General features: G+C 35.3%; 1 protein-coding gene across 2 annotated transcripts; it reads right to left on the bottom strand.

The window, feature by feature from the left end:
* Nucleotides 1-543: 543 nt before the first annotated feature.
* MS3_00009491 (uncharacterized protein) lies at nt 544-23,163 on the bottom strand. 2 transcript variants are annotated; one of them, XM_051217871.1, is made up of 9 exons: nt 22,758-23,163; nt 18,849-19,006; nt 16,141-16,251; nt 14,297-14,369; nt 11,541-11,683; nt 9,410-9,483; nt 5,597-5,815; nt 3,651-3,766; nt 544-2,340 (listed from the first exon to the last, which is right to left on the bottom strand). In XM_051217871.1, the coding sequence occupies exons 1-9, from the start codon at nt 22,884-22,886 to the stop codon at nt 2,113-2,115; spliced, it is 1,251 nt and encodes a 416-aa protein (XP_051064300.1). In that variant the 5' UTR covers nt 22,887-23,163; the 3' UTR covers nt 544-2,112. The 2 variants fall into 2 exon arrangements, with proteins under 2 accessions (XP_051064300.1, XP_051064299.1); XM_051217870.1 differs by having other exon boundaries at nt 5,597-9,483.
* Between the last annotated feature and the right edge of the window lie 1,588 nt (nt 23,164-24,751).

The raw sequence follows: 24,751 nt of genomic DNA, 5'->3' as shown, positions 1-24,751 counted from the left end.
CAGTTGAAGCTGGACCACCATGGAAAACCTGGAAATACTGGAAGGCCGTTTCGTCCTATTGTGGAACTCCTCAGCAGTGCGCATCCTCGACCTCGCCCCTGCGAGATTCGAACCCAAGAAGTGCTGGTTCCGCGCGCGAGCACTTAACCACTAGGCCATTGAACCGGAATCCAACGGTGTAAATGTCTAGCTCCAACCAATCCACGAAATTGAGCGACACATCCACCATTGTCATCAGTGAGTTGCTATCTCACAACAGACTCAGTTGAATTCCACTGATCACTGCTTCTCAACAGAACTCCAAGAAATACCTCTTGGAGACCATCACTAGTGAGCATATGTTGATTAATATCAGATGGGTTTTGTGGAACCAGTAGGTCCTGGGTTCGGATCTCGCAAGGGGCGAGGTCGTGAATGCGCACTGCTGAGGAGTCCCACAATAGGACGAAACGGCCTTCCAATGCTTCCAGGTTTTCCTTAGTGGTCCAGCTTCAACTGACTCATGATCTTAACCATTGAAATTATATTTAAATTTGTGAATCTTCTCATTGATGCTCAGGACTATTACAATTTCGATAGTTTTATTCTCTGAATTGGATGATTTAATCGTGGATAACAATAAAATCTTCATGATCAAACTATCCAACTTTGAGAATAAAACTATCAAAATCATCGACCCGACCTACAAATCCCCACCATCTCATTACTACAATTAATTAGTCTCTTATTGATATATGTGTATTCTATGCGGATTGTTTCGATAATTGCCATTAAGTTACAAGTATTCAAATTAATTGTTATGGTAAGAAAACGATTTTCATGTTATAAGAAAGTTTCTCTAATAACTATTTTTGCCATGCAGTTACATTATGCTAGTCAGTCAGCTACAACGTGGGACCAGGCACATATATGCATCGGTCCAAGTTGCCATACCTCATTAACACAACAAGATGGACACTGGATTCATAAAAGTAGTTAATTCAGAGGTGGTAATATATAAAAGAAAGATTGCAATAAGGATATAGTACAGGAAGAAAGAATTAGTTCGTAGAAAGAAATATATGAAGCGATTTTAATCTCTTAGTTTAAGGGAATACAGAGAGTGTATACACTGACGCCATTGTGATCGATTCTGAGCCATGTCACCAAGAGTCTCCAATCATTGGTTACGATAGTCACGCTTAAGTTTTTAGATTGATAGTAATCTTCCAGCTATTCCTAAATTATCTCTTCAGGTCTTTTAGGCTGTTTATTTAAGAGTTGTGCAAGGTTTCAGAAGATCTAATTACACAATCTATCAAGTAATTCTAATTGATGAAGTTTGTTGACTGGGATAGAGTTGAGTATGATTTTTCCTAGTTAAATAGGATACAGTTTATATTTACATTTTGCAAATAAGCGTTTGGTATAATCTGAAACATACAAAAAGCGGTAAACCTAGAAATACATGAGGTTCTTACCTATTTTTTCCCTCTTTAAAATAGTAATTGACCTCTCAGTAAAATGCATCACTATATAGTTTACTGTTAAGTAGCTGAGCAATGTTAGCCGTACTCAATCTTACTAGAGATTTATATCGTCTAACGATCCACAATCATAATACCCCTAAGTGTGTTACTATGAGATATTACTATCGCTGGGAAACATTTTATCCAACCAGCATTCAATAGTTCTTCAGAAACATCTAGAAAATGAAGAGTCACATCTCTGACTGGATGGTCACCTATCCTGTTACTATTTTTAGTGGGATTCCAGAAGACCAAGGCTATCTGAAATGCTATAAATACCCTTGATTTTCTGTACGTAAACTAAGCTTGGAGTAAAGCGTTCTTTATACATTTCATGCCTTTTTTCGTGTTCGATTCATCGTGTAGATTTAGCCTGATGTTATTGAAAGAGCTTAGGAAACTGATTTAAGCGTTCCCTTATAAGATTTATCAGTACCATACGAAAGGAGCTAAAATGGTGCAATTTCAGGGTTCTGATTGGTTATTATGGACCAATCAAAACATTTTCAATAAAGATCATAAAATAGTGATTTGTTTAAACCATATATTTGTGTTGACTATCACTACTATTCCATTATAACATTGATAACATGATTTCATTCATCTAATAATTGTATTCAGAGTTAAATCGTAAATGATAAAGCCATAAACGTCGTTCAAGTTGTTCATGATTGAAATCTTCTTGATATTTTGAAATACTTTTAATTCTTTGAGTTTGATTTGATAATACCGGTTGATTTAGTTGTGATGGTAAATTTGTATTACAGAATAGTATACAACTTATTCCTTTGTTGTATGGACATGTTGTTATAGAATGAACATTACCGAATCCCTTGAAAAGAAAATAATGAAATATTTCAATAGTATTATAGTTTAATCAAAGAGGGATTTTGTGGATGTTATAGTAATTTAATTGTTGAGATCATGAGTCAATTGAAGCTAGACCATCATGGAAAACCTCGAAGCACTGGACGGCCGTTTCGTCCTATTGTGGGACTCCTCAGTGGCAGTGTACATTCACGATCCCGCCCCGCGAGATTCGAACTCAGGACTTATCAGTATTATGTTTAATGATGAAAGTTGGACCCGTAAATAAATGAAATACTTACTTATCGATCGATATCAGTAAAAGTATCAATATATGATGGGGAAAAAAACTCAATTTAACAAGATTAACCTTCAATAATTGACTAATTGAGAAATAATTTTCACAAACTTTTTCCTACAAATCGTCAGAAATGATTGTGTTCTGTATGACTTGATCATTTTTTCAATATTGCATAGTCTTTAGTTCACTAGAATTGATACATATGATCCATATAGTCAGGAATAAAAGCATTTCTTGAAGACAAGTGTAAATTAAAATAAGATTTAGATTTAGGGTTTCATCCTGATTACTTTCAATGATCTGATAATTTTAGAAACGGGTAACAAATCATTCTGATCAAGTACTTTCGAGTATTGAGCAAAATGATGTGTATTTCTAAAGAATGAGGCGTTTGGTATGGTCCATGAATTTCCTTTCTCAATCTGTCCTTTCATTCCAGTAGCCAGTTAGGCTCATATATAGGTAGGCCCCCAAATGTCCTAATACGACCGAGAGCAGGGAGAGTCCGCTCTTCCTCTCGAAATTCTCTCAAATGACCATGCGTATATAGCCTCTGCCAGGGAACTCCTACTCACTGACTTCTTGTGGCGGGGGTGCTGTTTACGAAATTGAGAGGACGAAAAGCGAATGTCCGGCGCTTTAACCGGGTTGGTGGACACACAGAATTTACCTAGGGGAGTTGGAAAACCCAGATTCCAAACCAACGGTGCACATGGGCTCCAGTATCCTGAGGGAACAAATGGCGTATGAACCAGTCGTTGGTCACCGGCTACCATGGGACTGCCTTGTCGATCAGATCTTTAAGTCGATGACTCTGGGTGTGGCCTCCTACGGAAACCACCTGGTTTGGTTCGGGCACCCGGGCAGTATCACAGCCCCTCCCCCTTGTACCAATATCTATGTGTCCAAATAGATAAATATATAGGTTGAATGTATATCAGTATCAACTCTTGGACAATGTATATTTCAACAAAACCACCGATAAGAAACTAATAATCTGGACTTTTTTTTTCTTTTTTAAAATAATAACTTACTGTTTTCGATTGATTTCTGATTTCACCAATTAACTCTTGTGAATTAAAATCAATAATTTCCACGTATGAATTATCTTCATTAGGTGTAGAGCCCACAAGAGCAAATATTAATTTAGCTAAAGAAAATAGTTGATATATATATATATGTACAAATATGTAGTGAGATGAATTAGAGAATACAAGTAAATAGTTAATTTGTAATGATGAAAATGTATTTTCACAATTCAGATAATTGCTTGTGTCAGTATTGATGATGTTCTATGTTTTTTATGGTCCATAAATGGATTGATCAATAATATTTTAACAGATGGGTTCATGAGTCGATCTAAGTTAGATCACTATTGTAAATTCGAAAGTACTGAACGGCCGTTTCGTCCTAGTATGCGACATTTCAGCAGTGCGCATCCACTATCTTGCACGCTTAAACACTCACCACTTTGACTCGGTCAGAACTTGGTGTGGTCTATCTTGATCAAATTGCCAATCACTGAAAAGTCTATCTTTATTAAAAGTATAATTGATTCTTGTAATGATTCATTTATTTGCACTCCCCATTTTAATGTTTGGTATGTAATTTTATTCCGTGAAGTTAGATTGTGTACCGATCAAATCGTGACACGTTTCGTTCTATTTGAGACTCATTTTTAGATGGATGCATCCTGGAGTTGATGTTCACTCCTGGATGAGCCCTAAATAAGACGAAACTCGCGTCCTCCACCCTACTGCTAGGCACCATCTATCTTTGCTTATAATTATCAATCCTAGATAAAAAAGATTGCAACACAAACTGATTCGAGATTTCGGATGCCAAATGGGGATGTGTAATAATCAGGTGATTAGAGAAGAATGGGAGGATGAGAAAAATTTACGGGTCAGAATTATGATAGATAACTGTCCACTGAACCAGATCATGATTCAGTCTTTTCTATCGTTCCATAGACACATATATTTACTAAACAACTATAAATACGAATGTTCAGCTTAAGCAAATGATTTCATCGAAAATGGTTGTTCATACTTTTATTAAACAACTATTAAATACTTAGATTATTGTATTGTTGTATTCCCTATATCGTAGGATTTCAGTTGACGCGTAAACTACCCTCATATGTTTTACTTTCCATAAATTGCCCCCAAATGCCCTGGTACGGCCGAGAGTGGGGAGAGTCCGCTCTCCCTCTCGAAATTCTCCCACATGGCCACGCGTATACAGCCTCTGCCAGGGAAGTCCTACTCACTGCCTTCTCGTGGCAGGTGTGTTGTTTACGGAAATGAGAGGACGAAAAGCGAATGTCCGGCGCTTTAACCGGATTCCAATCCAATGGTGCACATGGGCTCCATTATCCTTCGGGAACAAATAGCGTATGAACCAATCGTTGGTCACCGGCTACCATGGGACTGCATCTCCTAACGTTGCTCCACTGCCTTGTGGATCAGACCTTCGGGTCGAAGGCTCGGGGTGTGGCCCCCTAAGAAAACTACCTGCTTCGGTTTGGGCACCGGTCAGTATCACAGCCCTCACACATATCGAATGAGATTTGTGTGGCGCATATGTATTTGGTGCCTCATTGTACCAATATATATGTGTTAAAATAAATAATATATACCTTGTAATTTCCTATTTATGTTACTATGTAGTTAGGTATTTAACCGATATTACAACGTGAGCTTTCAGTTGCAATGGGTAAATATGTAATAGGAGTCTTATCCTCTTTCTAAGTTTGCTTTATAATTCGATACCGGGTTAGAGGGAAGTTACTTTATAGACTAACAACCATACGAATTCTCTCAGTCATTACACGAGATTATTTATCGTCGGTATAAGAGTGTCACTGGTCAAAATCAAGTCCAGTAGTCTACAAAGCGTTAACAATATTCAAATTAATGGAATATATCTAATGATTCAATCATAGAACATGTGAAAAAGATTCAAGATAATAACATACTTGAAGGTTCAATGGCGATGCCATAGATTGCTCTCATCTCTGGTTGTTTGTACTCAAATAGATAATCACCGGTACTATCTGATGTTGTCGAATATAAACCAGCTATGTAGCATACAATACGTTTGTTTTCTCTGTCTGCCACACATATTGCATCTTCTTCTTCCAATAAAGATAGCTGATGCGGAATATTTAAATCATATGGTCCTGGAGATTCTGAATCTTTCAAAAATATTTAAAAAATTACAACATCCGTAAATTACATAAAGAATTATACACTACTGGATTAATAATGAGTAGCCACAGGTAGGATGCTTCTCGAAGACCTTCGTTTCATGAAGTGATCACATCTAAGTTATTATTGATAATCAAGGATCACTGGGGCACAATCGCTTTTTCCTGATTTAGAATCACCCTCCAGTAGACAAGCGAATCTTTATCTTGAGTAAGTTACCATTTCGATCATTGAATTGTATCTCAATGTTTCGTATTCCCAGCTTTAATTAATTCGCTATATCGTGCAATTATTATCCACTGTCATCAGGGCTATCCATACAAATTTCTGATCTTATTGAACTCCACTGCTGCTTACAGCTTCAAATTAGAACTACGAAAACAGAAAAGCATCGTCTATCATGTTTTCTATACACAATGCAACTGCTTTTTGAACCTGAACAAAAATTAGTCTCACCGTTAAGCTGGATATCATCATGAACAGTGAAAAGATTCAACGTAAGCATAAATGTCACTTTCTCATCAAGAAATTATCTTAAAACGTTTTAGGCAATTAATCGTCATGAATTGAAAAACTATTTTAACCAATCAAAACTATGAAATGACCTTAACTAGGAGATAATTTCTGAATATCACGGATCGACTGAAGTTTTAATTTAAACCAATGGATGCCGACTCAGTGGCTTAAATGTTAAGCGCTCGTAGAGTGACTTAAAGACCCTAGGTTTAATCCCTATTGGAAGAGTTCCTATGGATTACTAGGACAAAGCACCTGTGTAGTGCTTCTTGAGTGCTAATGGTTGTTTGACTAGAGTGAATCCGTGATAGAAACTACCAAATTCAACAATCTCTCCAACGTTCTTATACACTTTTATAGTAATTTAAAATTTCTCAGAGATTTACACAGTGAACCTTAAACTTAAACTCCAATATCCCATTGGAATTAAAAACACAATTCAGTCATTCAAAGTATAATTAAACGATTTGCATTTTTCCGTTTACGAGCATGCCAGCTTGTTGTACACCAGTGTACACTAGTATTAATGTTCACACTGAGATTTAAGCTGGACGAGGTGAAATCCACATAGTCTCCGAGAGACTGATAATTCGCGAGAAAATATGAATCCTTACATGTATAACTTCAAACTATTTGAAAAAGTTAGTTGGTATTAGAAATAAGCAGCCCAATGGGTGATGATACATTAGAATTTAAAGCAATAGTATAGGGGTTGTGGAGATCATGAACCGACTGATGTTAAACCACCATTGGAAACCTGAAAGCATTGGACGACCGATTTGTCCCAGTACGGGACTCCTCAGCAGTGGGCATCCACAATCTCGATCGCGGGTTTCGAACCCAGGGCCTTCAGTCTCGCGCGTGAACGCCTAACCTACTGAGTCACTAGGGGACAATGTTTAGATACGATGAAACTTATGGTGGAATATGAGAAATTTATGGTAGATAAATACTCCTAACATAATTAAGAAAAGAAAAGTTAGCTTTTAATGATTAGGTGTCCGGTTAAAGTCAAGAATCAGAGTTGGGAGTGAGCTTTTAGAAGTGTTAAGGTTTAGTGTTAGGGTTAGGATTAAAAGGGTCAGGAGAGTTATAGTACTCAGTACTATGTTTAGAATATGAAGTGAGCATTTGAGACTACTTCATAATCCCACAAAAACATGTTGAACTAGTCCATGAATCATATCATAGACGCTCAGATGAGTATTTCTATCAATTTAGCTTACGCATCATGTCTAAATGATTGTGTGGTTGAATATAAACAATTATTGGAGACTAAAACTTTAATGTTAAAGTCTCAAAAATACCCAGGAGGCCCATGATCGTCAAGAAATGTTTTATTCAATCAACGTTGAATAGTATCTTTGTGGAAACACCTCGAAAATGCAGAATCACGTGCTACAGTTTTGATTGGGTATTTACCTTTTTCTATTACTATATTTAGTATAGTTTAGGAAATTAGTGAAGCTCAAGGCGGTATGTAACTCTATAAATACTCTTGTTTTTCTGTAAATAAACAAACCTTCGAGTAAAGCGTTCTTTTCATACTTCTCGCCTTCCCTTTAGCGTTCCAGTTAACATATGAGAGTAGTTGTAAATATTGGAACTGGCTAGGAAGGCAGTTTAAGCGTACCGGTAGTACTTACTTACTTTACTTACTTACGCCTGTTACTCCCAATGGAGCATAGGCCGCTGACCAGCATTCTCCAACCCACTCTGTCCTGGGCCTTCTTTTCTAGTTCCATCCAATTCTTGTTCATTTTTCCCATATCTATCTCCATTTCTCGGCGTAATTTGTTCTTTGGTCTTCCTCTTTTCCTTTGGCCTTGAGGATTCCATGTGAGGGCTTGTCTTGTGACGCAGTTGGGTGCTTTCCTTAATGTGTGTCCTATCCACTTCCACCGGTAGTAAGACATACTATTTAAAACTAATTATGAACAAGTTATATCTATTTTTTTTTATAAGATGCATCTTATTCTTCACTACGTTTTGAATGTTGCACAAAGTGTATAGATACTGTTTCGAATCTGATTGGCCGTCTGAAGTTCGTCACTATAATATAGTTTTAGAAATTACGTAACTAAACTATAATAAGCAAAATGTGATGATAGTTCTACCAGTTGTCATAGAAATAATAAGAGCTTAAATTAATGTTTTAACACGAGAAGTGGGTCAAAAATTAGGAAAAAGCAGACATTAGAGTAATCATTTTTAACAATTGTTAAAATTTACGTAATAAAGAGTGTTCAGATGAATTAGACAGTGAAGAATATATTTGAAAAAAGGATGAAAAAAAGAGCAAAAGATATGAATATTACTAATAATATTAACCAGTAAATCACTTGTTAACCCCTATCCGACCAAGGGAGAAAAAGGGTGTTATAAGTTTCTTCTGAATACATGGATTAGGCTATAGATTCTAATCCTTTTAGCTTCTGTTATAATATAGTAGGCATGGTCAAGCCCCGTTAGGAAACAGCGTATTGATATGATCGATCATTTTCATTGGAAATATTACTTTTTTTAATGAGACGAGGCCTTGTGCTATGGACACTTAGCCCCCAAATGCCCTGGTATGGCCGAGAGCGGGGTGGGTTCTCCCTCCCTCTCGAAATTCTCTCACATGGTCACGCGTATACAGAATCTGCCAGGGAAGTCCTATTCACTGCATTCTCATAGCGGGGGTGTTGTTTACGAAACTGAGAGGACGGAAAGCGAATGTCCGGTGCTTTAACCGGATCCCAAACCAATGGTGCACATGGGCTCCATTATCCTGCGGGAACAAATAGCGTATGAACCAATCGTTGGTCACCGGCTACCATGGGACTGCATCTCCTAACGTTGCTCCACTGCCTTGTGGATCAGACCTTTAGGTCGAAGGCTCGGGGTGTGGCCCCCTAAGAAAACTACCTGCTTCGGTTTGGGCACCCGGGCAGTATCACAGCCCTCACACATATCGAATGAGATTTGTGTGGCGCATATGTATTTGGCGCCTCATTGTACCAATATTTATGTGTTCAAATAAAATAAAATAAACTAACAATAAAAACAATAATTTCAATTACCTTTTGTTTCGTAGCCCCATGATTTTAGAAATTCTCCATTTTCATTAAATTTCACAATCCGATTATTACAATACCTAATAAAGGTTGATAAATTTAAAATATCAGAAGGGGTTTTGTGGATATTGTAGTAATTTCAATGGTTGAGATCATAAGTCAATTGAAGCTAGATCACCGTGAAAAACCTGGAAGCACTGGACGGCCGTTTCGTCCCATTGTGGGACTTCTTAGCAGTGCTCATCCACCATCCGGCCTCGCGAGCGAGCGCTTAACCACTAGGCCACTGAGCCGACATCTAACAGTGTAAATGTCTAGCTTCAACCAATCCACGAAATTGAGCGACACACCCACCATTGTCTTCATTCAGTTGCTATCTCACAACAGACCCAGTTGAATTCTACTGATCACTGCTTCTCACTAGAACTCCAAGAAATACCTCTTGGAGACCGTCACTAGTGAGCATATGTTGTTTAGTATCAAAAGGGGTTTTGTGGATATTGTAGTAATTTCAATAGCTGATATCAGGAGTCAGCTGAAGCTAGACCACCATGGAAAACCTGGTAGCACTAGACGGTCGTTTCGTCCTATTCTATGTTGTGTAAGATAAAGTAAAAGAATCTTTTTTTTTTATAAAAACAGTTCACTTCAGAAAACTAGAAAAACAACTTGTATGAAATCCTGGAAGTTTTTTTGAAAAAAAATAGTTCACATCACACACCGACCTTAATTAGATAACCACTGAAAACTAAGAAGCATTGAATAATTGTTTCATCTTAAAACGAAATCCCACAGTGGTGCATACCCATGAATCCACCAGGAAATGGAGATCAAGATGTTTAGGTCTTTCAACGAGTCAATAACCTTCAAGCTGCCGAATCAGTATTTAGCGTTTCACTTTAACTGATTAGCTTAATAAGTTTGCGTTTATTTCTTTGTTAAATATATTTTATTTATACTTGTAATAAGTTGGATCATTACTGAAATAAGTAGTTTGCAGTCTTAGTGCCAAATGGAATTTGACAGTCATGAAGTCATACAGATATTTCAGTAGTCAGAGACTGTTCATTTGAAATTTAATCTATCCTCATATTCAACACATTAGACCAACGATTACAGCTAACACATACACAAATGAAAGCAATACGGTAGATAGAATAGATGGATAGTTAACAAGAAATTCAAAAACTTAAATTTTACTACGATGTATATAAACAAAAGCGGTTTTTAAATTATTTGTTTCTATCTATTACATGACCACTATCGACCAAGTGCGATAGAACAGAGCCACATATTGTTTTGATTATACCCTATCGTAATGACAAAGAAGGTGTTCGCCAACTCATTGGCTCACCATAAACAAGAAACTAGAGCTCATTCGTAGAGTGTTAACTGATATGGGTTATCCACATGGTTTTTCGGAGAAACATTTGCATAAAGTAAACAGGAAGATAGAGGCATAAACAGATAGTAAAAAACCTATATTCCTAAAGCTACAATTCAATGGAGATATAGCTAGTGATGTACTAACAAGATATGCTAAATAAAGCAATGAACAGGCCATTTGATGCCGATAACCCATGTCTATCACTTCTGAGATGACTTATAGTTATTCTTCAACCAAAGTATAAGTTACCGTGTTTTTCCATTTTCATATGTATCTACGAATTCAGTTGCTCCTGTGGAGAAAGCTATATTGGCGCACAACCAGACATTTAATACAACGATTTAGTGAGCATCTCCCTTCGTGGTTAGGAAAGGGATGGTCAAAACAAGAGCAGTGACATATATAAAATGTTAATCGAAAATTTACAACTTAGTTTTGAGATATACTACAAAATTCGTACTAGTTCACTACGATTGTTGTTCACACTCGGTTTAAATTTTAATAAACTTATCTAGTCTATTTGAATGCAATTCAGTAGTCAACTAAGTGCAATGTCTTGTATTCGACTTGGTACCACATTGTATTGTGTGTGTGTATATATATGTAGAGGAAGTACTTGTGACTCTATGTAGTTGACTAAATCAAAAGTAAATTGAGTGTTTTAAAAATCTATATCAAAGGTACCAGACAACTGTGTTTCATTAAAGAAAAAAACATTTATAAAGGGGAAATATAACTAGATTTATTTACCCATCAGAGATAAAAACTTGTCCATTTGAAGAAACTACTACGTCCGTTGGTTTACAAAATTGATTTTCACTTGAACCAGGTTTAAAACGTTCACCAAGTGTTAATAGTGGTTCACTTGATAAATTTGACGAGAATTTAAAAACCTTATGTATAGAAACAAAAATTATCGAGGTCGTAAGATTCTTGTATTTTAAATATACTCAAGAGTAAAGATGGATAGTGGCTAGCAGTGGAATCCAGGACGCGCGTTTTGTCTTATTTGGGACTCGTCAGCTGGATGTGCCTGCATCCCAGTGGGAAGATACAAGTAAAACAACATCAAGTAAATTTATACTTAGGAGTAGTTAGTGTATTTTTTTCTTGGCTCGTTTTACTGCTTAAATTAACTATTGAATAACTAACTGTGAGAGTCCTAAATAGGTTATTAATAAGGTAATAAATGAATATGGTAGGGATAGAATTAACAGTTAGGATTAAAAGTTAAGGCTAAAAAATAGAGTTAAGTTTTTCATCACGAAACGACATCAGCTAGATTGTTGGAATTTTATGGGTGAATTTGTTCCAAGAATCCCGAATTCACTCTATCAAATCCCATTGGTTCGTCCATAAATTATAGTCCTGTCAACTAATTGTTCCCCTATTAGTTAAAAAATTTTGTTTACGCCATTTTTAGTCTGTTATTGTTATTCTTGATTGCTTTGAAGGTAGACTGTTGTTGTGTTCATCACCTTGCTAGTGAGTTTAATGTAAACAAATCATGATTTACTGTAGAACTATCGATTATTTTATTTATCCATACGTATTGATATTTCTGAAAAGCCAAAACAGCTTTTGGTTTTAACTGACCTTTCGTGCGTTACTATAGTGATAAAATAGGATTTATTACTGAATCAATGGCAAAATTTCAATAGGGATAACTATTGATAATCAACGATGATAGTTATTTATAATCTAATTGATAGTCATATGTGACTGGTTACATTTAAACAGTGTTGAATCTGATATATCGTGACATGTGCAGTGTTTATAAACATTAATGTTAACTTGAAGCAGAACTGGACTTTTTCCAAAAGCGCTAAATCAGTCGGTCCCGAGGGCATTGTCTGTGACTGGTTATTGTTACATCTTATTTTCTTCATGTGCTTTCAGATTCTAGTTGACTAGTTTGATTATTCGACGCCTGATCACGCAATTGTGTCATCTTATTAAATATAGGACTATAGATCGGATCAAGGCTGATATGTCCACTTATTACGCAATTGTGGGGAAAGCGCCCGGTGAACTCAAGGAAGCTCAGAAGGAGCTGAAGGCATTCCATCCAATCATCTTTTGGAAGAATGTTCCAGAATATCGACGTGTAGCTTCCCGATTGAACAAATGCTAAGAGCCACTGCATGCGGATTAGAAGACTGTAATGATGATTTCGTTCTCACTAAAAAGATATAAATACCTTAGTGTTTTGTATTATATTTGACACTGTTTGGAATAGGATTCCTCACTCATCTGCTGTCTTCCAACCTTCGACTTGGAGAGTTCTAGTGTTCGAATGCTCAAGCTGTACGTCGCATAGCAAGAATATAAGCTCTAGATATAACAAAACTGAACTAAGTACTCTGGTTCTACATGTTCTCAGTAACTCTTAGAAACACCTCGATCCAAAATTTTGTCATAAGTTTCCAATTTAATTCAGGATCATAGTTTCCTGTGTACATTTATACAAATGACAACATGTCATACAATTTCGTTATTAGCTTCGAACCATAAAGTTTGTGTGTGTTTGTGGACTAGTTAACAGACCCATGTTTTCAGACCGAACTATTTAAAGCGCAATTTGTATTTTTAACACAACTGCTTCAAGTTTTCAGTATAACTAATTTGATTAATCTTCAGCTGGTCTATAGTATACTTTTTTCTACTATGCCAATATAACTTTTTCGTCAGATATATGTATATATATATATATATATATACATAACACGAGAATGATCCATGATCATTTTCGGTTATGTCAATTGCATTAAAAAAACACTCCATTGAGTAGTTTAAGAAAGAGGTACTATTATGTACATTTAAAAACTATACATTGAACCCTGATTAAATAGTTTATTTTTCAAGTTTGTTAATTCACCAAACAATAAGTATTATATCCCAATACGAATAATGAATGGTAACTGTTGAGATCTATTTCTGAACTAATACTGCACGTATATTTTTATTGTATAATTTTTAAACAACTAAACTGTTCATATTCATGTCCCTGTTATTATGAGCTTTATTTTGATCCATAGACTATTATTATACGATTTACTGTTCTTAAGTTATGCCCAGTCTACCAATCATTATCTCCCTCATTCACAACCACATTTGGTTAATTCTTGTACAAATGTTGTTTCCTATTTTATAGTACGATGTAGTCTGTCTGGTGTGTTTGAAATAAATGATTCATAGCGCGGGAGCTGAGATTGGTGTACTGGACTTAACAGTCAGGGCTAGGCGGGAAGCAGGATCGGTGAGGACTCTAGACTGCTCGTACATGTTTTATGTATCACTGGTCGAATCGATAATTCACTGTTCTCTAATTGATGGTATCATTACGTTATACATTAATAGGGCACAGGGCACAAGTTATAACAATAGTAATGATAGCTATTATTGTTATCATTAAAGCTTAGCCATAAAAAATTAGCACATGAGTTAACTACATATAGAAAAAACAGTTCCATTTTATAATATTTAGTTGATTGTGTCAAACTTACTTGATGTAAAGCTATATCTGTAATCCAGAAATTTCCATCTGGATCTATTGTAAGCCCATGAGGAAGGAAGAATCTTTATTTTTTTGGGTAAAAGAGACAACAACAAATAACACGTCATTTTACAATTGATAATGAATACTTATTTTAAAACTTAAGACATATTCATTCTATGTATTTGGCTGAGTTAGATCAAGAATAAATGTTATTGCTTTATTCTAATCAATTATCAATGATAAATTGTTGAAGTATTTGTTATGAAATGCTGAACTGAATAGTTATTGGTTGGTTTGTGACCTTAATCTTCAGTCAGTCAGTAACAACGTAGAACTTCGTACGTACGTACATCGGTTCGAGTTGCCATACCACATTAGCACAGAGATACAGTTGTCGATTCAAATCCCGTAGTGATAGAGGCGGTAAGAGTATAAGCAGTAATCGGAAAGATTAGGGTTTGAACATGTTATTCAAGGAGTATAATCCAGTGAAATAAATTTGGAAAGAGAACAAGTAAAGGGATATGAAGAATTCAGATGATTAGAATTTGGGAGAACATTAAGAGTGGATGCACTTGCGCCATTACAAACGATTTTGAGCCATGTCATTCAAGGTCTCTAACCATCGGTTGCTATCATCTCGCGGTCCCCAACCAGGTAGTCTACACCTACCAACATGTCTCAGTCCACTTGTCAGTGACTTCATGGACTTGTGCCATGTTTTGGTCTAGCCGCCCCTAGCTTTGTTCCAACCTACTCCTATACCACTGAACATCGCACGCCGAGGCAGTCGGTGGTTGGGCATACGTAACACGTGTCCCAGCCATCTCAACTGATGAAGTTTCACTACTTCATCAATTGATTTTCCATCCTTACCTTGACCTTCAGTCTTGATTAATTATTGGTGAATTGAAAACCAACACATAATCCTATTATTTCTCATGAATAAGTAATAGATTTTATGGTGAGACTATAATTTATGGACAACCTTTGAGTGACGCTAAAGAGACTTTGAGAATGTCCACCTACATACTACGGCTAAATGAGGGTTATGAACCAGTATGAGAAATTAGGATTAATATTTACAGTTGACAGTTACGGTTAGGAATCAGATAATAGGGTTTTAATAACGAACTGAAATCAGCTATAATGCCAAAACTCTATTTAGCCGAATGAATGAATTAATTTCGCGCCAAAATTCAAGACCTGTTATCGTAAATCTGACTGGTTCATCCATAAATTATAGTCTCACCATAACTATATTAAACATTTTGACAAAATACCTAAGTTCCACAATATACAGATACATTTCGACATTCAACACTACTTGTATTTCCTTGGTCTCAAATTGTAATTTAAAGTCGTTGTTCTATCAGTATTATAAGTTTATCTGTTGGATATGCGAAGATAACTCACTGTCGACCCTCGTACTGTTTATTTCCTACCTTCAAAAATAATTGCAAACCATTGTTAAGAAAATAGTTCGTTTCTTGATACATACATACTGCTGCATGGTCAGTGACATTATGATGTGTTTGATTCATAAGTGAAGACAAACAGACACTTAACTTACCAACTAGTAAATATGTGATTGCCTTTTTATTATTGATTTCTACTCTAATCTTCACTGAGTCAAGACTGACTACAATTCTGTTGAATCGAGTACTGTTTAGCCTAATAATCTAGTACTCTATATCTAGTCACGGATCACAAATCTGGTACATGGTGATTTCAATCTCTGAGAATAGCCTATCTATCGAGTATCCGGTCAAGTTTTAGCATAGTTTCATACCAGGCTTTTATCATCATATCATAGTATTATATCGTGGTAGGACAGAAAATATTACTTACTTGAAAGGAAAATAGGTTCTTTTAATCTCTCCATTAAAGATTTGTACTAAAACTCCTTTTTGTATAGGTTCAGACTTATTGAGACGGTAATTATCTCGATCATCAAATGTACTATAAATAAAATAAAAGACAGAGATGGAAAAATTCCCAACGGTGATATTCTTTTCGTAAAGATTTGTAGTTCTTTGTTGTCAATATTCGGTATCAAAATTGTTCATTCTCTATAAAGATTTATTTTTCCTGAAGAGTTTGGCTCGAGGATAGCCTTAATGCATCGAAGTTTTTTTCAGATTTGAACTGTAGATGACAGTGAAATCCAGTATAGGTGTTCTGTCCTCTAATGTTGTTTCCTTTAGGCTATTTAGTTCAGTTAGCCACTAAATTGTTGAATTGGTACGAAGTTACATATGCAGGGGTTTATATTTTCGCATTTATTAAGGTTCGGAATAGCAATTTATCAGTCTTTATTGGCCTATGTGGATCTCTTGAGGGAGAATACATTAGGCAAGTTATAGGTACATTCAACCGTTGAAATCAATAAATAATGGACAAGTATTTTCTCTCAGTTCCAAAAATTCCACAGTTTCCTTAGTTTGATAATAATATTAATAATACTAATGCAAATGTTAATAATAATCTCTAACGAGTAACTTCCAAATGGATTTCGATGTTTCACTGAGAAGTTATGATCAATGAAGTTCATTGATCATCAAGCCTATTTTAAGTAAACATGACATTTTAAAGAACACTTACCTCTATAGTTTAAATACTTGAAGTTATGATCATTGCATGTTATGGATAATCGTAAATCTTTATCTTGAGATTTGTAGCTCAGGTGGATGTTTTGGTGCAATTTTGTTCACTAAATTGGATGGTTTGGTTGTGGAGCTTTCATCGTTCTTCTGAACAATATCATCAGCACAAACTTCAAGTAATAGTGAATTGTTCGAATTTCCCTACAAATGACTTCCAGCTTGTCCTGTAGACCTTGATCTTGATTGGTTATTGTTGACCTTTAACCTGTCGTTGTTTACTTCTTTATTTTGATTGTATCTTCCATTGATTTGAGTCATATGTGGAGAAATTCGAACGATTCACTATTACTTGAAGTTTGTGCTGATGATATCGTTCAGAATAATGATGAAAGCTCCGCAACCAAACCATCCAATCAGAGAACAAAACACCATAATTATATCTTGCCTAACTGTTTAGTATGTTACAAAATCAACACTGGGTGTATTATATTATGATTAAGAAAGATTAGTTTCCTTATGAGTCAATGGAAATCGAATGATTCTTAAGAACACAAAGTGTAATGCATAGTTACTTGCTTAAGAAATAGAGATTTTTGAACACGATAAATTCAAGAATTCCTATGATCATCAAAACTATTGACATTCAAACGATATATAAGAAATTTTAATGTTACGAAGAATGATTCAATAACTCTTCAAGTCATTCTTCAGTAGAAGGCCTATTTATTAGGTGTTCAAGTAAATAAGTGTTAAGAAAGCCTAAGTTTATCACTCAATAGGTCAGTCGTAACATTTTAATGTGCGTGAACTGTAGTCAAATATATTAGAAGATACTGATTGTTCTTTGACACATGTTACACACTTATAGCCAATTCGAAATTCAATGTTTCTTTAGTGTAAAGTGAATTGTTCTAAGTGTAACGGGAAGAAAACGGTGAAAATCCCTCCACAGCATTTTTGTTGGACACTACTGTCATTTATTTGTTTCTTCTCTCTGTTGTGTATTTTAATCTCTGTTCAAATCTCTTTCAACCACACTTTGTGTTCTTCAGTCTTCTTCATCTGAGCTTTTATTGTGTGATTTTGATTAAAGACTTATCTTTTGTTACCTAATTTTTCTATTGCATGTTGCCCGACTATTGACAATAAGGTTGTGTTTAATTAAGCTCAAGGTCACGGCGTGGTTTAGTGTGTAACTGTTAACCTTTTGACTTTCTGCTTGGGAGGATTGCTAGAATCCCTGCAGATAGATATGTGTTCTCATCTTGTTGGGAATATTTTTATTGATTCTCATGTACTGAACTCTTTTGTTGTTCAGCACGCTAATTTGTGTTAGAGAAACCCTTGACTGAATAACACAAACTGTACCGTTTGAGGTATTTTGTATTTTTGATATAATTTGTTTTATTTCTTAAATTAGAACCGTTTAAATTGAGCACAGAGTTTGTATTTTGATATAATTTAATACGAGTAACTCAAAAATGCTTTGTACGCTATACAAAAGAACATAGTCTCGTTTAATCGAATAAATTTCGGTTCGTTAGCTCTGTATTCAAACCGAATATTGGCATTTCAGTTGTCACACTAAGTGTGTGTTTAAAAAATCTTCATCTATTCACCAGTGTTTATTTGCTATGGTCAGATCTACTCAGTTCATGTTAACCAGTCACTTTGAGTAATAATACCAATTAAGATCAATATCAGCAATGAACATAAGAGTTGGATATTCAAATTTCTTGGTTTAATTATATCAATTATTATTTTCATTACTGTTTTGGTACGCTAATTATTGAACGAATTTCATAATAACTGTCGATAATAATAATTACAATACACTGTTCCTAGATTACGCTTGACCAATGATAAGATATTTTTAGGGTGGAGTTTCACTTTCTGAAAACAAAACGCTAAACAACCCATTTTCCCCCATTAACATATTACTAACTAGCTTACTTTTGATCCCATACTCGATCACCACGATGTAAAACATAAACATTTGAAGCGGATTGATCCGTTGCTTTAACAGAGGATACCACCCCTAAATAGTCGTCCACATTTCTTAATGGCCAGAATTCATTAAAGCCAATAAAGAAATCGTTTTGTCTAATTAACTAGAGATAAAATATACAAGAATAAAAAAATAGTTAATTTCTACGCTTTTGACGACTATCATTTAAAATAATGTACAGCTGGAAATTTCAAGAGATAGAATTCTAGTGATAATCCATAACCAGTTAAGTTCAACCATATCGGGCGTAAGACAGTTACTTACCGAAGACAATGTAAGGTGGTCATGCAATACTATGAATTAACTAAAGTTAGACGTATACACTAATAGATTCCGGTTTATTGATCTAGAATTTCAAGATTCATAAGTGATCAAACACCTTGGGTTTGATTTCCGGTAGGGTGGTGAATGTGTATTGTTGCATCTTATACTAGAACCAAATAGCTCTTCAGTGCTTCGTGGTTTTCACTCCTTATCATAAGTCGGTTTGTGATGTTAATAGTTTCTACATTACCTGTATTTTTTATTACTGAAGAAAAAATAATTTGTCACAGAATGCTAGATTATTCTGAGCTATAATATCCGTTGCTACATAAACTGTTTTAAAGTAATTATTGGCTAATGGTATCCGGCCATCCATTGGTCGGACATCATCGGCAACAACCTTCTGTGGGAGAGGACAAACCAGCTTCCAGCTGAAAACGAAATTAGGAGAAGACGATAGAAATGGATAGGACATACATTACCGAAATCACCAAACTACATCACGAGGCAAGCCCTAACTTGGAATCCTGAAGGGAAGCGGAAAAGAGGAAGGCCAAAGAACACATTACATCGGGAAATAGAATCAGGTATGAAAAAGATGAATAACAACTGGATAGGGCTGGAAAGGATTGCCCAGGACGGGGTTGGGTGGAGAATGTTGGTGGGCGGCCTATGCTCCTTGACGAGGAGTAACAAGCGTAAGTTATCAACTAGAAACACACTTTTTCAAAGAACTTTTGGTATGTTATATTGAAACAAAATGATTCCATTACATTATGGCGCTCTCACCATCGATTGTACAACATTTCAACAGACTTTTATTCAATGTTTATTCAAATTCCAGTTATTTATGAAAAAAGAACACTTTATCCCTGTATAAGGTTTATGAATTCCAATATATTCAACCATAATTTTTTTAAAGAGGATCGATAAGAAGAAAAATTTCAGGAAATTTGATTTTTCAGTCTGTATTTTTCACTATTTAACAATACAATACTTTTTAAGTCTTATATAATTGATAGCCTAGATCAATCAGACATATCAATTGTAGGCCAAATGATAAGAGATATATGTTAACGGGTACACATTTACTGGTCAGTGCTTGACATAACTTTCTGAGGAAACAGATGAAACAGTACTGGTTGAAACTTCAGTCCAATTTTCTGAGGGGGACGGATATCTATTTATAAATGAGCTTGTGTATATGTTCTCGATTTGAGTTAGCCAACAGAAGCTTCCTACTCACCCTGAATTTTCTCATTGAAATAACTCGTGAAGCTCATATATATTGATGACAGACTAGGATGACACAATAAATTTTCTGATGACGAGTTAGTTCAACAATATTTTGGCAATAAATTTTCGACTCTGCAAGAAAAATACATCCATGTCAATATCCCAAGCACAGCTTAAATCTATTTTGTAGAAGCATAGAAAACAACATCATCGAATTCAATATTAAATCCAAATCAACCGCCAGGACTGTTATTATTTGAATTAGTAATTTACCCTGATGATTATGAATATGGGATGGACTACTTCAATGATAGTGTTTTCATGGAATTTTCATGATAGTACAATCAATTTGATGATTTAATTATACTATTGATTCTAAAGTTCTAAATGGACGAATTTAAGGGAAACAGAACTACTGAATAGTTGACTTAGTGGATGTTCAATATGGCAAATTGCCACTTACATATACCCTGTAAGAATAAAGTAATTTCTCAATTAACAAATGAATTATCAAGACTGAAAATAAACGCTATATATCACTAATTATTGTATACTTCTGCATGCTGTAATCTATATCCTATCATCCTACATCTCAGTCTTCATTAATAAGGATAGTATTCATATTGGCCTATGTTAATCCTTGCAGTTTGTTTTCCAATGAAGATCTCGCTTCTCCTTGAAGGCATTCCTTAATGAAGCTTATACCACTCGTTCGGTTAGGACGTTCCAGTCATCGACCATTCGATAAGGAAATCGAAATTCCACTCTGCGTTTATTTGATCGCGGTTTTTTAACCTTCTTACTGTGATCTGTTCACTACAACGGTAGTATGATTTCGAAACCTTTTGAATAATGAACTCTATGGAGCTGAGACTAACGTAAAATCGCGTGTTTTAAGTTGCCGGCGTAGCTCAATTTCAAACAAGAAAGTTTAGTAGAATTATACTCTATGTGTAAGTCATTCAGAATTGGGAATGTAACTTTCAGAGATTTGGGCGAAAGTTGAATGTCATTTAGAGTGAGCAATAGAAATATCTTTTTATATGGCTCAAAATTTTGTGAATAATTGATTTTATGGTTGGACTAATCAAGTAATGCATCTTATATATTTCCAATGAAAATTCATTTATCTATATAGCTACAGAGTACATATGTATTGTCAATTTGTGAGGAAAACTCTAATCCTAAGGACTTTTAAAAGCCTGTTTGGCTCTTTTTAAGGGTTCAAGAAAATAAAATAACCTAAATCCATAAAGACGAGTTTACATGTCGTTAGTTTTCTGAGGACATACAGACAGAGTAATCTGTAGAAGACTTTAGTAATAGATTAATTAATTACGTGAAATTGGTTCACTATTTGTAATACTGTTATTTTCTCTATAAACAATCCACTTGCAGAAGCTGTTTTCTGTTTGGTTACAAACTTTCATTACAATACTTCCCATTTATGAATTTGACTAAATTAAGAACAATTAACGTCGCAGAACAACATGAATTGATTATATTTCACAGTTCCTCGTCAACTGCTTACAATTTCAAAATACTAGTATTAATAATAAGAAACCAGCTTACGTAATTTGTATCATAGTATTAGAAAATGTCTCATGAATCATAAACTAGCTGGAAGTTCATTGCAATTACTTTAAGTTCGTCCCTTTACTATACTTTTAATGTAAATCTAACGGGTTTAGAGTCCTTCCTATGAAAATTACCTGTTTATTGATTCATTTGCCCACAGAAGTATGTATATATATTACGTACGAATTTAAGCCTGTTACTCCCAATGGAGCATGGGTCACCGACCAGTATTCTCCAACCCACTCTGTCCTGGGCCTTCTTTTCTAGTTCCATCCAATTCTTGTTCATTTTTCTCATGTCTATCTCCATTTCTCGGCGTAATGTGTTCTTTGGTCTTCCTCTTTTCCTTTGGCCTTGAGGACTCCATGTGAGGGCTTGTCTTGTGACGCAGTTGGGTGCTTTCCTCAATGTGTGTCCTATCCACTTCCAGCGCTTCTTCCTAATTTCTTCCTCTGCTGGGATCTGGTTTGTTCTCCCCCACAATAGGTTGTTGCTAATAGTTTCCGGCCAACGGATCATTGTCCATGGTTTGTGCACTCGAGGCTTTACAGAATTCAAAATCCTCAATAGTCATAAGTGTTTCATAAACGTATGACAGCATATTATACAGTTCACATCTATAACTCAATCCGTTAAAATAAATCTAAAACGATAAGAATCATTATACTATACACAATGGGAATGATGGATCATCTAAAGATTCGATCAGGGTATATAATAATAATATTATTATTATTACTATTACCATTAATATAATCGATATCATGGTAACAAACCTCATTTTGAAATTCATCATCATTATCATGATCATCATCAATTGAAAATGGATATCTTTGAAAATCATATATTATACATGTTATATACTTCCATGTAAATAAGAGATTAATGAAGAGATTGAAATACATATTTGCTCTATTTATTATTAATAATCATCAATTATGTAAGAAAATATTGAAATTAAATTCATTTATGATCCTTTTCTTCAAGTACTTCTAGTATTTATAATCTTGGTAATAATAATAATAATCAAGATAATAATGATCTATTTATAATCACAATGTCATGGATACTCATGAATTGTAAATGATCTTCACTGAATGTTGCCTTTTATCTTCTTCTTCTTCTTCTTCTTCTTCTTCTTCTTCTTCTTCTTCTTCTTCTTCTTCTTCATTGATATATTGGTCGTATGAAAAATAGTACAAACTCTTTATTCTGATTGGTTAATTTTATCGTTATCTCAATGAAAATAATATTAGGAAAAATCAATAAAATAAAGGTAAGTAACCAATGAGAATTGAGTTAATCTGCTTTTTTTATTATTCTCATCAACTGTTTCAAAATGTATCGGTAGTTATTAACATGGATATTATTGGTCAGACGATGTTTGAGCAAATGTTAAAATGACCTTGAAAATATCCACCCACGTATTAGGGTTAAATGACAGTTATAAATCAGTGTGAGGAATTATAATGTTGATTGAGATCATAAAGCGATTGGTGTTAGACCGCCATTGAAAATCTGAAAGCACTGGACGGCCGTTTCATCCTAGTATAGGACTTCTCAGCAGTGCGCATTCACGATTCCTCCTGCGGGATTCGAACTCAGGGTTTTCGGTCTAGTGTGCGAACGCATAACCTTTAGACTATTGAGCTAGCATCCAAAGGTATTAATGTCTAACCTCAACCAATCCACGAAATTGTGCGATCATCAACACCGTTGGATGCCGAATCAGTGGTCTAGTAGGTTGAGCGTTCGCATGCGAGACTGAAGGCTCTGGATTCGAATCCTGCTAGTGGGAGTATGGATGCGCACTGCTAAAGAGTCCTGCAATGTTATGAAATGGCCGTCCAGTGCTTCCAGATTTTCAATGGCGGTCTAACATCAATCGATTCATAATCTCAATCAAGAACTTTACAATCTCCACAACCTCTAAACTGATAACTACCATCTGCTCACTAGTGACTAGCTTTGTGAGAAAATTCTCGAAGTTCTGATGAAAAGCCGTGACCAGTGGAGCTAATCCGTGCCGGATAGAAACAGGTGTTTACCTCAGTACAATGGAAGATGGTCGTGCAACTTCGTGGATCGGTTAAGGTTAGACATTAACGCCATTGGATGCCGGCTCAGCGGTCCAGTAGGTTAAGCAGTCACGCGCGAGACTGAAAGCCCTCGGTCCGAAACCCACGATCAGGGTCATGGATGCGCACTGCTGAGCAGTCCCACAATAGGACGAAACGGCCTTCCAGTGCTTCCAGGTTCTCAATGGTGGTTTAACATCAATCGCTTCATGATCTCAACAACCCTATACTGGTAATTATAATTTTTGTTCACAGTTGATGTTTAGGGTTGGGAATTCGATTTAAAGTTTCCATCACGAACTGACATCAGCTATAATGCCGAAATAATATTTAGCCGGATGAGTGGATGAATTTTGTTTTAAAATCCAAAATCCTTTATCTTAATTCTGATTGGTCCGTTCATAAATTATAATCCCGGTTGGAACAAGGGACAAACAGATTAAACGATTGAAGTATTTTTATATCATGAATTGACTACTGTAGATAGTGAAACAAATCCAAATGTTATTCAATAAAAATAAAGAGAATTCGACGGAGAGAATTTTCTTTTCGACAAAATCATTTATAAATATCGAATTAAAAAGAAGGTATGGTTGTTGAAATCTTGAATAAACGGATTTCAAAATCCTTAAATAAAATATTCTATTCAGCTAAACTTCGTATAGTTTTCTCAAACTGGCCTACTATTCACC

This window comes from Schistosoma haematobium, chromosome 7 (genome assembly GCF_000699445.3).
Source record: "Schistosoma haematobium chromosome 7, whole genome shotgun sequence".
In the NCBI taxonomy this organism is placed as follows: Eukaryota; Metazoa; Platyhelminthes; class Trematoda; order Strigeidida; family Schistosomatidae; genus Schistosoma; species Schistosoma haematobium.
The sequence above is the reverse complement of the archived record's forward strand: the minus strand, read 5'-3'. Positions and strand labels throughout refer to the sequence as shown.

Excerpts from the sequence above, each read along its gene's own strand:
- MS3_00009491 (XM_051217871.1), bottom strand. The coding sequence starts at position 22,886 with ATGTATTTCAATCTCTTCATTAATCTCTTATTTACATGGAAGTATATA. Across the intron at positions 16,252-18,848 it reads GATCGAGTATGGGATCAAAA|TACATTTGATGATCGAGATA; the intron begins GTAAGCTAGTTA and ends TTTTATTTATAG. Across the intron at positions 14,370-16,140 it reads AGAACCTATTTTCCTTTCAA|ATTCTTCCTTCCTCATGGGC; the intron begins GTAAGTAATATT and ends AAAAAAATAAAG.